This window comes from Phasianus colchicus, chromosome 2 (genome assembly GCF_987193195.1).
Source record: "Phasianus colchicus chromosome 2, bPhaCol1.hap1.1, whole genome shotgun sequence".
Classification (NCBI taxonomy): Eukaryota; Metazoa; Chordata; class Aves; order Galliformes; family Phasianidae; genus Phasianus; species Phasianus colchicus.
Window position 1 is genome coordinate 690,218 of NC_143437.1, and position 14,966 is coordinate 705,183.

The window sequence follows — 14,966 nt, forward strand, 5'->3', positions numbered from 1 at the left end:
TGCCTAATTTCCAAATTTAGGCCAAGCCTGATACTTAATCAACAGTATTTTGGTGTCAGATGGCTAGAGATGCAGCTGCTGTTAATTGATTGCTCTTGATCAACTATGGTTGCAAGATGAGTAGATTGAACTTTGTCCTGTAGCCTAACTTCCCATTTATCCTTGTTAAACGTTGAAAGACCCTAATTATTCTATAGAGCTGAAATAATTTTGATAAAATAGATACCTAAATTGCCAAAGCTGCTATTGCATATGGGAATTATTGAATGTATTAACTTTTTTAGAATTGGACATGTGTATTAATGCTGTTACCAGTATCTAAAACTAGGTTTAAATTTGTAATTGTCATTGGTGGATATTTTTGATTGCAGAAGTTGTGATATCTAAATACATTAAAAGACTTCTTTTCAGACTTTGATTTTAAAATTCTCTGCAGCCTGTTAGAAGCACTTTAAAGATTAATAATTTAAAAGGACATGTGGTCAGTATGTTGATACAAGAGAAATTTACATATCCAACTTTACTCCTGACACTGTTTCCTTAAGCCTAAGATTTTTAAAAGGAAGTTACTGTGATTTAAAGAACTACACTGTTTTTTTTTACCAAAAGGATTGAATGAACAATTTTTCTACTCAGTCATGTTGCCCCTCTGAGTTATGAGAAGAATGGAAGTTAGCATCTAGACGTACTCAGTAAAATGCAAGATTTTAGATCTGCTTTAATAAAGAATAGAATATGACTATTAACTGTGAAAGTGTTATAATTTCTCTTGCTGTTCCTCCTTTTCTGCAGGTGTTTATGTTGGTTTTTTTTAGATTCACACTGTATAATTTAAAAACAGATCAAAAAGCTTGTTGTTATATTAACTGTTTTTTTTTTTTTTCTTTTGACTTCAATTTTTAAAGGTGTTTCTTGTACTTGTCCAGGGAACCAGTCTGATTCAGCGACTTATGTCAGTTGCTTATACGTATGACAACTTGGCACCCAGGTACAATATCTCTTTATTTTTGCTATGAAGTTAACGAAGTGTGCACATTTTCCTTGATTGTGTTAAATGGAACAATTAGCATTTCTAATTGTAGTTCCAGTTAAAACGTGTATCAGAAATTTAAATCTGTAGTTATTAATTTGCTTTTCTTAGTCACTTCTTTATATAGTTAATCTCAAGAACAGTAGAGAGAACTCTCAGTGGCCATTAGCAATAAAACAATCACTGAACTAAGCAAGTTTCCAAAAATAATGGAGGAAAAAAAAACAACACCCACTGGTGAAGGAACTAAGTAACTACAGAATTCCTTGTTTAACCAGTTCTTCTCCAGGGTGTATGACATGGAGCTACAGAATATGTACAGGACACTGTCATAAATTCTAAAGCCAAAAATGTGTCTTTGTTCTCTCTGTGACAATTAGCATTCTCAATTCCAAAAGATTATAAAGGAATGAATTCACTTTTAAGCTGCTTGTTCATTTGCTGGCTTTTATGTATTTTTCCCATTCTGATGACATTAGTGTTAAAATTCCTGTTGTTATTTTAATGAGTGTATATGCATGGAATGCAAAATTTTACCTTCAAAATAGGCAAAGCAAGTCTCTGTAAGACTGTGCATTGACAGAATTGCACTGAGGATATCAGTTTTTTGACAAATGCAGTATAAAATTACTTACATGACTCCAAATAACATGTAATGTGTTTTACCATTATTTTAAAAGATTAGTAAGGATATTTAGAGCATTTTCAGCCAGATGTACAAGCAAGCCTAAGTTTAACCTCTAGATGAGCTGAAAGAATAGTTTTAAGTACATATATTATGTTTTCTGTACATATATTATGTTTCTGCACCTTTTGCTGCAATTTTTAAAAATATAAGTAAACATAAGTATTTAAATTTGTCTGGAGTTCAAAAAGATTTGTTCAATATGTGATTCCCCATGATAAACACTAGCTTTCTTCTGTGTGGGTCTGTTCTTGGTTCTCTTTTACATCCTCTCTTTCTCGGATAAAGGGGTTGTAGTTTTGGGGGATTTTTTTTCTTGTAGTCAGTAAAGCTTTAAGGGGGAGATTTGTATTTGTAGATCCTGATAACTTTATTATTACTGCTAATATTAAATACTGCAAGAAATTAATCTTTTTGGGATTAAAGTATTGGTTTTCTTCACGGGTACTTACAAGTGATAACAGTGTATTTCCTACGTGCTTACATTTCTAAGTATGTTATAATGAAGTGTGTTATGTGATGAAGTTCAAATGGCTTTCTTCTTCCTGTCCAGGGTGTTGAAAGCTCAGTCTGATCACAGATCAAGACATGAAGGTCAGTGTTGCAAATTAGATGTATGCTATGATCTAATAATGAAAATATAGTCAAGATCAACAGATTGTTTTATTTGTTCCAACATTAGTGTTCCTTGAAAGCATGAGGGCAGTTACAATCTGAGTGAGAAAACAGAGGTTCAAGAAAACTTGCATGTCTTTCCTTCTCTTGAAGTTGTTTATACAGTTGAAATTTTGTATGGTAGCTATAACTTCATCTCAAGAAAAGTGGGTTTTGATGGGAAAATCATCTATATTCTTCTCTTCCATAGAGCAGAATATATGTAGTGACATAACATAGTCACCAAAAGTCATCTTCCTGCTTACAGAAATCATTTGAGCCCAGAAGTCCTTAAAGCTGCCCTATATATAGCCTTCTTGTGGATTCCCAGAAAAGGTCTAAATGGACTGTGCTAGATTAAGTCTGTATTAGAGTAATTATACCAAATACCAAGTCACTGTGCATAAATATAGGTAGATCCTTTAGGCTTATACATTGCCTTTGATGTTTCCATTTTGTTCTGTCCTACAGATAGATGTTTATGTCATGAACCTGAATTCTCAGTAAATGCTATGTGATGTACTGAAATCTTTTAGTTCAGGGCAATGTTCGTGTTAAGACCTGATGCAGACCCTCAGTGAAGTACCAGCTTATCACTACTTAAGAAAGTAGAGATGCAGGAAGGGGTTGTGTCCCAGACTGGTAATACCTAATCAAATTTGACTGTGATAAGTATGATCAGTCTTCAGTGGACATATTGGTAAAATTCTGATCTGAGATAATATCTTATATGCCAATAAGGATTTAGCCTCATATGTTAATATGATTGAGGTGAATGTCATATGTGCTGGTTCTATGCAACTCTTCAACATAAAAAGTTTATTCTGTATGATTTACTTTCATCTGATTTTCTCCTAGTCACACATTATTCAATGTGGCTCTTGGTGAGTTGGGCTCACTGCTGTTCCTCAGTGAAATCAAGTCTGGCAGACAGTGATTATTTGCAAGACTGGCTAAAGAAACTTACCCTTCTTATTCCAGAGGTATGTTAAAGAAGAGATTATTATATTACTAATTAATGCATGATATGGGTCAAGCTTCCATTAAATTCAAAATGTTGTTTCACACTGAAAGTTGGGAGAGCAGAAGCTGACTCAGTTACTTTTAGTCCTGCTGAAGAGGTAATAATTTGTAATTAAAATGCGATGTAAGATGGCACATTCAAACTGGTTTTTAAACTCCTATCTTTGTTCTTGGCTTCTGAAGTTAGTTCTTTTGTAACATAGATTAATCTAAATAAAGTTCTGCCATTATGGTTTTTTTTTCAGCTATACTCTTTATCACAAAATAAAGTGAATGAGAGTAAATATAAAAATGTTTGTCATCAACAAATCTTTGTCTAACCTTAAGTAATTTTCTCTGATGTAAGACTATCTTGAAAATCGAATACTAAGATGCATAATGGAATAGTCTTGTATTTACTCATGATTGCTTAAAGTTTCAATGTAGACATGATGAGGTGATTTATTATTATCTTTTCCTTTATTACTCAACCACTGAAAAAATCCTCTATACTCTCACCATTTAAAAACCTTGGTAAAAAGTGAGTGCAAGCTTCCAAAGCTGGATTAAAGATAGGTCTATGAATTTTTTTATTTTTCATAAGTAAATATAAAAGAAATAAATAAAAAAAACTTTTTAGTGACATTTAACAAATTAACATCATAATTTGGTATGAGTAAGTATAGGTTACAGTATCACACAAGTGTTCATACTTTGTCCAGGTGTGACATTACCTATTTCAGGAGCTAGCTATAATCCTCACTATTAAAACAACAAAAAAGAAAATCATCAGGAGACAGAGGGCACAGATAGATTAGCTTTTTTATTGCAAGAATGTCTTTTGTTCAGTTGTTTTTAGAAAGACATATTGTCTTGATAACTTGATGGGTATCATGAGAGAAACTTAATTATAAATTTATGGAAATCTAAAAAAGAAACAATGTTCTAAATGTATGTAATCAGTTCATTTATTTATTTTTGACAAAGACTGCTGTTCGTCATGAGTCATGCAATGGTTTATACAAGTTATCTCTTTCTGGTCTCGACGGAGGAGACTCAATTAATCGGTCCTTTCTGCTGCTGGCTGCATCAACATTATTAAAATTTCTTCCTGATGCTCAATCTCTGAAACCTATCCAGGTAAGAATTTTAAGGAATTATGAGACTTGGTAACTATATCAGTCAGTTCTTTCAGGAGTCTGTGATGCATGTCATTGGGCCTCATAGGCGCGGTTACATTCAGTCTTGATCATTTTTTCTTCTTTAAGTGGGAGATCTTTTGGTTTCCTGGCTCCGACGTAGAGGTTTAAGGACTTGAGATACAGGGGAAGCCTGAATGCCAGTGAAGACTGAGGCAAAGATCTTGTTCAGTATCCACAATGAGAAGTCCATCATGGCCTCTTTACTATTTCATCAGAGGGGTATTCTCTCCTTGGCCTTGTATGGTAGTGAAATATGAGGACAAAGTTAATACTAACAGTTATTTAATACATTCTTAAAAAGCTTTTTTTTTTTTTTTTTCCCACAGATTGAGGACTATGAAGAAGAACCAGTGCTACGACCAGGTTGTAAGGAATACTTTTGGCTGCTGTGCAAACTGATTGATAACATACATGTCAAAGATGCAAGTCAGGTAGGTTTTGCTTTGCAGTCATAAAAATGTTTGCTTTTTTAAATTTGGGTATTCAGATTACTTTTATGTGAGTGTTAGAGGTTTTTACTGAAGATATGTTGAACTGTGAGGAACAGCTCTTGAGTCATTCCCTTCTCTACTTTCTGATGTATATTTAGCAGCTCTTGACCATCAGAAGCTACAAGTACATGCATTGCAGAATTGAGAAGAGGGGATTGGGTATAATACACAAGGAGTGTGAACTGTGTGAATCTGAGAAATAGCGAATGTGGTAGTTACTTAGGAGAGATTGGTTGTTGATAATTTCAGTGCAGTCTAGAGAGGCAGAAATACAAGAGAAAAAATTTTATTTAACAGCCAATTAGTTGTTAAGGTCAGTAAAACTATTCACATCTTTTGAAACTTCAACAAGGGTTGAAGTTAACTTTTTAGGCACCTTCTGTAACTGTTTTTGCTAGCTGCGGTTACTGCATAAATTTCTAATTTATTCTCAGTGCTCTGACTGTATTCTGGGAAGGAAGGGAAGATAAAGCCTTAATCCCATTTTCTGTAGGGTTGAAAAAATCTTGCCTTCCTTTAACGCTTCGTCCAACCAGAGGCAAAAATTTTGTCTCCTCTGGCTTTCATCCACTCAGTTTCCTTCCATTTCAGTAATTTAATCTCTTAGCTAAGCTACGGTTCTGCATACCTCTCCTGCTTTTTGCTCAAGCAGGAAATGAGAATTGGTCTTTTGAAACTTCAAATGACAAAATGTATATCCCTGTCAGAAATAACAAACATTTTTCTTCAAATTAGTACTATTCAGTGGTTGTTTTTTTTTTCCAGTGTGACAGAGAGTGTATTTTCAAGATCTGGAATTGACAGAGTAATTTCAACTCCACATCGCTGATTTAAAAAAGCAATTGTATAATGTTTCTAAAAACGTATTAAAATGTTGTCTCAAAAAACATTTAAAAGATGAGTTTTCATTGTTCCTGATATTCTGTGTGCAGTAACACATTTTTATCCAAAAATATAATCATAGTTTCAGATTGGGCTTACAAGTTATAATTCTTAAAGTACATGATTCTCTTCCATTTAAATTACATTTTATTTATTTTTAATCAGACCACGCTGCTTGATCTAGATGCGCTAGCAAGACATCTTGCTGACTGCATTCGGAGGTATGGTTTGGTGGCAGTAATTTCTTTTATAAATTGTATTATACGTATTCTTAGTGAAACAAACAGAGTTTTAACATTTCTTTTTTATTTGTATATGTATAGCAGAGAAATCCTTGACCATCAAGATGGCAACATAGAAGATGATGGACTTACAGGACTGCTTCGTCTCGCTACAAGTGTTATTAAGCACAAGCCACCCTTTAAGTTTTCTCGTGAAGGGCAGGTAAGAAAAGAATGGTGACAAACTGTGAAGGCTTCAAGATAGTGTTATCTTACTGTACTTTTTTAATGTCACCTTTTTTCCCTCTATCTTGGTAGCAGGGCTCTTTATTTGAAGGTGTCATGTTTCCAGCCTTGGGGATGATTGATTAGAACATACGTATCTCTTATTCCTTTATGTATATGTAGTACGTTTACTCTCTTCCCTTTCTAAATATATTTCATTTCAGGATAGAGTTCTTATCTTAGTGATTTTCTATATTAACTAGCTTAAAAATCTTTAACAGCTGCTTTTTAACTGTATCCTGGGATAGTTCTGATCTAAAGTAGTTTTGAAGCTCTGTATTTAGTGGCAAACATTTGTTACAGGAATGCTGCATTCCACCTGTCACTGTAAGGTGGGAGAGTGGTCAGGCAGTGGAAGCTGTTAAACAGTTCCTGCTTTGTATTGTTGGGCAACACTATTGTTGAGGAGAAATTGTTGTCTGAATATTGAAGTGACTTTGCCAAGTCCCTTGGATAAGCAGATACTTGCACATATGGCCAGCTGTAAAAGCTGACTTCAACTGACATGTTTTTCTGTAGACTATACTGAATTTGTGATAAGACCTGTAGTGAGCTTTCATCAGGAAAATAGTCTCCTGTTACACTACATTACATGGTGAGCGTCTTGTCTATTTACTCTTTCTCTTATAAAATGATTCCGAAAGTGCTTTCACTGTCTGGAAGGTTTTAAAGACTTCTATATACTGCTCTTAGAATTAATGTGTGCCAAATATAGAGAGGTTACAAATTAAATTAGAGCAGTAATTCAGTTCACAGAGTGCAATTTGGAGGGAGGATTATGTAGAAACTAAATAGAAGAGGTGGGCAAAGATCAGATTTATGTAGATTGGACATGTGAAGAGTATGAGAAGAATACAGAATGGAAGCCTAAGTAGGGAGGAGTATGCTGTACAGAATCTTAAAAAGCATTGCATGTGTGTAATATATCATAGGAAGGCCAAAAATTTAAGAATGGATGACTGTCAACAGCATAACACACACAACAAGCTTATCTAAAACAGTTTGGCTTTGCCAAGACACAGGAACCAAATAGATTGTCTAAGACTAAGTCATGATCAAATTTATTTATTTATTTATTTATTTACTAATGCTATATAAGAACACTTACTTTAACTGCATGCTATAAAGCTCACTGTCTGATAATTATTTGACAGAGCTAATATAGAGCTAGTGAAGAGTTTTGTCTTGTGGTCCTTGTAATGGAACAGGACTGTGAAACCCTGTTCTTCCTCCTGAACAACAGCCGGTTGTAAAAATATCCAGGAAAATACTCTATGCTGCCAAAATACTGAAGTTTATACTTACCCAGAGGATCCTGATGCTCTGTATGTGCCGTTTTTTTTTCCCCTTCAGATTACTTGGGAAGATTTTGTTGAAGGTGTTTTTTACTTTTTTTTTTTTTAAGTGATTGACAAATACTGCCAATCAAGGTCACGTTTTTTGACAGCAATAGATACTTGTTCCACCTTTTTGTTGGTTTTGTAGATAATCATGATCTACCATATTCTACACTATGTGGACTAAAGAAAACACTTTTAACACAAGCTATCCAGTGCATCTTCACTGGAAAAGTATATATTAAGGCTATTCTGATGGTAAAGAGATACCTTTCTAGTCTGAGTTTTTACATTTATCCTCTTCCCTGCTCCAGCATGTCAGAGTTTATTCCGATAGCAAATAATAAAAGGGAAAATTAGAAAAAGATACATGCAGATCTCTGAAGTGACTTCTTTTGTAGTATGTGAAACTACATTTTAAGGTGACTGGTGTGTTAGGATACCTGTTTGAAAAGGCTGCAGCCCAGCATTAGGATAATGTAGCTGACAGCACAGTCCAAAACTCTGTGTTCTCAATGCAGCTGGTCTACTGGTGAGCTATAGCTGTCTACACCTGGCAAATATCATTAGGAATAGAAAGGAAATCAGACTGCTGCCTCATGAGCACTTAAGACCACAGCATATCCTGAGTTGGAAAGGACACATCATAAAGACCAACCCCTGTCTCCACATACACAAAGTTTGAATTTTGAGTGCTCGTCTGAGAGCAGTGTCCAAATGTTCCCTGAGCTCTAGCAGTTCAGGATCATGACCACTGCCCTAGGGAGCTCGTTCTATGCCCACCATTCTCTGGTGAGGAACCTTTTCTTAATACCCAGCCTGACCCTGGTGCAGCTCCATGCCATTCCCTCAGGCCATGCTGCTGTCCCCCAAGAGCAGAGCTCTGTTCTACCCCTCTGCTCTGTGTGAGGAGTTGCAGGCCTCCATGTGGTGGCCCTCAGCCCCCTCTACTCTGGGCTAAAGAAACCCAGGGACCTCAGCAGCCTCACATGTGGTGGGTGCCCTCAGATCCTTTTCCTTTCCCAGCTTTGTAGCCGTGCTTTGGATGCTCTCTAATATAGTTTGATGTCCTTACGTTGTGCTGGAGGTGGGGGCTGTGTTACTGCCAAGAAACCAAGTATTCATTTATTCTTAACTTTATGTAGAATGGGATTAAAGTGCATATTGTGGAGAAATCTGGAATTATCTTGGCTGGGAGACAACCTGTCAATACTTTTCCGACATAGACAGATGACAGTTATTCTAAGATTTTGTTAGTGCTATAGGAATTTCTTTGTACAGTGGAACAAAGCTATTTTTTTTACGCTGATTTTTCCTGTGTACCCTCTAGGAGGCCATCTTTTGGAAAAAATTAGATTTTGTTTAGCTTTTACATAAACAGCCTGGTCTTTTAACCTCAGAAAGCTTCTTAACTGAATATACATGAGTAGGGAAATCTAAGATGATGTACAGTCTACAGATTGCAGAATGAGGTATAATAGCTGTATTGGCAAATCCTGTAGGCTACAAATGGGGGAGAATTCCATCCCTATGAAGTTGAAGAAGATGCATGTAGGGTAAAAATAAATAAATAAATATTATATATAGCCAAAGATTAAAAAGAGAAGATTTATTGTCTGATTGTGTAGACAACTCGCGTGATAGACTTTAAACATGACTTAATTAGATACAGTTTGCTAAGATTGCAGCCATTTTATTGAAACATTGAAGTATAGGCTCTGGTTCATCTAATCAGCCCTGGGCATAAATAATGCAATTGAATTGCTGGTTGTTTAAGGGATTTTGCTGAAATACTGCTTTCTAAATTCTGTCTAATTTTGTCTTTCATTTTCTCTCATTATATCACTTACATGACTAATTACTAATATTCACTTTATAGTTGAAAGGTGGAGGGAGGCTCTTTGCCTTTCTGTACTTACGTGAAAGTGCTGCAGTTCTGGAAGCCTATGACTACCCTTTCTTACAGAGATTGTCATCTTTTCATCATCTTATTAATATATTGCTTTTGTTATAATTTTATTGAAATATGTTGACTTAACAAAAATACTGAATTTTAAACATATCCAACTCAGTTTGTTAGTGTATTAATCTTGTAAGCTAAACATCAGTAAAGATGTATGTTGTCCAGTGGCAGCATGATTTTGTGCACAATTACACTTTGTGCCTTTTATACTTCAGTTAAAATTCCAGGTAAGTAAGAATGCAAAAATATACTTGCAGTACATATTATGTAGAATTCAGTGCTTGTTTTGTGGTTAATTAGTGATTCATAAAACTCAAACTAGCAAAGCGAATAAGTTTATGTGCTGTCTACAAGAAACTAATCTTAAAAGTTACAGAAAATGCATGTATGTAGTTTGTCAAACTGACTTATTAGTCGTGAAATATATTCTATCATTCTTTTCCAGTGGAAATGTTTCTTTTTAGGCTATATTGTAAGTATGTTATGTAATATAAATAAATTTATGTGATGCAAAGAAAATTGTTCTAATTTGCAGTTCAAAACTTGTCAGAATTTCTGTATGATGGAATTCAGAAAGTCTACAGAAATTTCTAGAATATTGGTAATGGCTATCTTCTTTTAAGATTGTATCCATACTGCTAAGCCTGCTGATTGAATTGTTTTACAGGAGTTTCTGAGAGACATCTTCAATCTTTTGTTCTTGCTGCCAAGTTTGAAAGATAGACAACAGCCAAAATGCAAGTCACATTCTTCAAGGGCTGCTGCATATGACTTGTTGGTGGAAATGGTAAAGGGATCTGTTGAAAACTACAGGCTACTCCACAACTGGGTTATGGCACAACATATGCAGTGTAAGAACCTTCATTCATACATAGTTTTTGAGTATTTTGTGGAAAGACTTTTCTTTTGTATTTTCTGTTTGGTTTGGTTTTCAATTTCTGAGTTTATCAAGTACTGTAAAGAAGATGGGACTGTACTTGTTACCTGAACTCCTATTCTGGAGACTCTGCATGTTCGTGATGGTGAGCCAACGCTGTGAAAAGTACTGCAATCGTGGAGTTTGTTTTCTCCTAAGCGTCTTTGTATAATGACTAAGAATAATGGCCTGTTGAGAATGCTTAGGTGGAAACAAAGAAATTTAAAAGCAACACTGTGTGGTTGTTTGTTTTTTGTGTTTTTTTAGCTTAATCTGGCTATTTGTATTTTCCAAAAGTAGTAATGAAGTAAAACATTGCTGCCACTAACACTTCTTTTAAAATTTTCCTTTGTAGTGCTATTAGTTATCCATCATTACTTGCAGTAGTGTCACTGAACGGATGTAGGCATCTTTTGTTCACTTAACAAAAGAGTGGATTTAATCACATGTATAATTTTTTATCATCTGTTCTTAAATTCTGGTTAATTAAAGGATGCAGTCATCCTAAATGGTACAAATAGATAGGTAGCATTGCTGGAGTGGGTTTCACATGCTTCACTGTCTTCTGCCGGACATTCATTTCTCTTGCCTTTTTATCATGAAGAAATAAAATCTTTATACCTAAACCAAAATATATAAACACACTGACCAAGATACAGCAGATGGATTGACTATTAACAGCACTGTTATATTTTTGGAGTCCCTCGTATCTTTATAGTTGAATTTCGCCTATACTCAGATGTCTGCATACAGTATTAATACAGCTTTGTTACGCCTCTTAGCTTTCTTGCTTCCTATGTTTTAAAAACTCTGTTTCTGTGCATAATAAGCAAATTACAAAAATCTGAAGTTAGTTAATATTTTGGTTTTGACTTGCAAATTTTTATTATGCATTTTTAGCTCGATAGAGTTCCTTTCATATGCCCAGCTTAAATTTCAGTAAACTGAAGAACTTTTGTGTATTATTATCTATGGAATTGATTTAATGCCTTACAGCTCAGAAAGCTAAAGGGAAATCTGATGTTGAGAATGTGCTGTGTCCAGTACTTGTATGCCTGAAGCCTTCTCAGAAGCCTCCAATATGTCTATATTTAGGGAAAAAACTATGAAGAATATGATTTATCAAATTACCCATTATTTCTGGTTGCTGGAAGTATATCCGCTGCTGCTGAACTTGTCAATTTCTTGCAGTCATTCATTTTTTTGCAGATATATTTTTTACACCCCAATTCCAGTAATTTCTAGCAACTAAAGTTTTCTGTAACCATTATCACAATTGTTATTTTCACCTAGTTATTTTCACTTCACTACTTAGTAAGATCTTCCTTAATTCTTCTCCTAATTTCCATCCTGTTGTTGGTTATAACATTTTCATTTTGCTGTTCAGTGGAGAAATTTTCAGTCCTACAGCTTGTCATCATGTAGTCTGACCAGTTGTTGTCCCTTCTATTCTGCAGCTTTTTTGCTCATACTCCTAATCAACTGAAGCTAGGATGCTCTTAGAGATTGCTTTAAATTTAATGCTGCAATATAGTGCAGTTTTGAAAATGCACCTTGTTAAACGTTATCCAGTTTATGTTCCCTGGGACAAAATAATTTCTTGTGAGAAACTTCTTCTAAAATTCCTGAAAGCCCTTCGTCACATACATGTGCGATACTCCAGCTGTTCTCATGAAGTATAAAGAAGTCATCTGGTTTCTCTTATAATTGCGATTTGATGAATCAGGCTTGAGAGGTGGGCTCATGCCAACCTCATGAATTTCAACAAGGCCAAGTGCAACATCCTGCCCCTGGGTCAGGGCAATCCCAAGCACAGATACAGGTTAGACAGAGAATGGCTTGAGAGCAGCCCTGAAGAGGATTTGGAAGTGTCAGTTGATGAGAGATTCAGCATGATCCAGCAACGTGTGCTTGCAGCCCAGAAGGCCAACTGCATCCTGGGCTGCATCAAGAGAAATGAGACCAGCAGGTCAAGGGAGCTGATTCTGCTCCTCTACTCTGCTCTCATGAGACCCTATCTGGAGTACTGTGCCCAGTTATGGAGCTCCCAACACAAGAAGGACATGGAGTTGTTAGTGTGGGTCCAGAGAAGGGCCACAAAGATAATCAGAGGGCTGGAGCACCTCTCATATGAGGACAGGCTGAGAGAGCTGGGGCTCTTCAGTCTGGAGAAGAGAAGGCTCTGGACTTGATAGTGACCTTCCAGTACCTGAAGGGGCCCTACAGGAAAGCTGGGGTGGGACTTTTATAAGGACATGTAATGACAGGACACAGGGAAATGGTTTTAAATTTGAAGAGGGTAGATTTAGACTAGATAATAGGAAGAAATTCTTTACCCTCTTGTGAGGGTGAGGTTGTCCAGTGAGGTTTTGAATGCCCCCTCCCTGGAAGCATTCAAGAGCAGGGTAGATGGGGCTGTGAGCAACCTGGTCTAGAGGGAGGTGTCCCTGTGTATAGCAGGGGGGTTGGAACTAGATGATCTTAAAGGTCCCTTCCAGCCTAAACCAGTCTATGATTCTATGATAATGCTGTTCTGAAACCTGCTTCTCTTCTGAAAATAAAGATCTTTCTTCATGTGGGGTTAGTAAAATGTAGATATGTATTTTGCTGGCTATGTTTTGGTGCAGAAACAATGTTTTGTTTTCTTTCAGTGTGACAAGACAGTACATGTAAATGGGTAGTAGAAATACATTTGTGCTCTAGGGAAATGACTAATGAATGGCTTTGGGTGTCTGTGTTGTACATTACCAATTCCCAGTGTGTTGTCAGTGTTGCTGGTTTAAGCAGCATATGTGTTGTGAGAAAACGAGCATATCACAGAATCACCAAGATTGGAAAAGACCTTCAAGATCATCCAGTCCAATCATCCACCTATCACCAATAGTATTCACTAAATCATATCCCTCAACACAAAATCCAACCGTTCCTTAAAACAGCATGTGCTATTGTTGGCTGAGGAGCTGGTTTGCTTCCTTTTTAGTTTAAGTTTTTGCATGATTCTCTAACAGCAGCACTTCCTATCAATGCAGTGCATTTAATGAAAAACTAAGGAGACTTATTGAATAAAAGATGAGAGACAGCAGTAAGTAGAAAGTGCTAATAAGCAGAGAATTAGGCAGAACACCATTGCAGAGGTAGAGTACAAAGGAAAAGTATTCTTTCCAGTGAAGCAAAGCAACAGTGAGTGCCGAGGTATAGAGACTGAGCAAGGCTAAGCACTCGGTTCAACAGAAAGCCTACTTTCTTAACGCCTGGGCATCATTTTTCTTATCACCTGTTTGTTGTCAGTGATCAGGAGAAAGAATTCTAGATTATTGTGTGGATGACAGCATTGCCTTGAAGTTGTTACACAGCAAGAAGTATAAGTAATGATAACTTTAAAAAAAAAGTCCAGAATCAAGTACAAAAACAGCTTTCTTATAAAAATGAATAGTAACTACTATTTAGAATGTATGGATGCTCTTGATGATGAAAGCGTCCTGATTTTTAATGACTGTTACTTTAAAGTCGGAGACTAGAAGACCATTACTTCATGTAATACTAGCCCTAGAACAACTGTAAGAGCTCAGGCTTGCTACATTCTCTCTTTGGAGAAAACAGCAGACTCATGTAAAAGTACCAAATCACTTGCAAGTAAAATATAGTCTGTGTGCTGCTACACTTCTTGTTACCCAGCGGTTAGAGATTAAATGTATAGAGCTGCATTTCAGAGTCTTACATCTAACTTTCTTGGGGTCACTCACCTTTCTAGATGCTTCGTGCTGGCTCATATTTGATAATGCAGAATGTAGAAACTGAATGTATTTTATTAATGTAAGCATAAAGTTTTTAATTTCTATCTTTGGAAGTTTACTTTGAATATGTTTTTTGTGCATCTGTAATTCATACTTTTCAGCTTCCCATGCACCTTACAAGTGGGATTATTGGCCACATGATGATGTTCGAGCTGAATGTCGATTTGTGGGTCTGACTAATCTAGGAGCAACCTGTTACTTGGCATCGACTATTCAGCAACTATATATGATACCAGAAGCCAGACAAGCAATCTTTACTGCAAAGGTATGGTTTGGATCTTACATTCCATATTTGGATTGTGTTAGAAGTTTAAATGTAATATCAATGCAAAGGCTGATAAAGTATAGATTTGTGACTTATTGCTTGCAAATGAATACTCTTCAATGCTTTTGTTTACATTTTGGTTGGATTCTCTTGCTGATGCCTAAGGTGAAGAGATTCTAAAAAATATGTATTTGTAATGCATTGTATTCTTAAGGTGGCATTTTTTTTGATAAGAAAGC

The 14,966-nt window shown here is 35.8% G+C and overlaps 1 protein-coding gene across 5 annotated transcripts in view; it reads left to right on the forward strand.

Annotated features, from left to right (window-relative positions):
* Window positions 1-14,966, forward strand: part of USP34 (ubiquitin specific peptidase 34) — a 132,948-nt gene that overhangs the window by 77,140 nt on the left and 40,842 nt on the right. For 4 of the 5 annotated variants that reach the window (XM_031595167.2, XM_031595163.2, XM_031595166.2 and 1 more), the window contains 9 exons: window positions 906-988; window positions 2,269-2,309; window positions 3,228-3,352; window positions 4,359-4,511; window positions 4,900-5,004; window positions 6,112-6,167; window positions 6,270-6,390; window positions 10,420-10,603; window positions 14,564-14,727. In XM_031595167.2, coding sequence (XP_031451027.1) covers window positions 906-988; window positions 2,269-2,309; window positions 3,228-3,352; window positions 4,359-4,511; window positions 4,900-5,004; window positions 6,112-6,167; window positions 6,270-6,390; window positions 10,420-10,603; window positions 14,564-14,727 — 1,032 coding nt within the window. The remainder of the gene's footprint in view (window positions 1-905; window positions 989-2,268; window positions 2,310-3,227; window positions 3,353-4,358; window positions 4,512-4,899; window positions 5,005-6,111; window positions 6,168-6,269; window positions 6,391-10,419; window positions 10,604-14,563; window positions 14,728-14,966) is intronic. The other variant, XM_031595165.2, reaches the window with a different exon arrangement.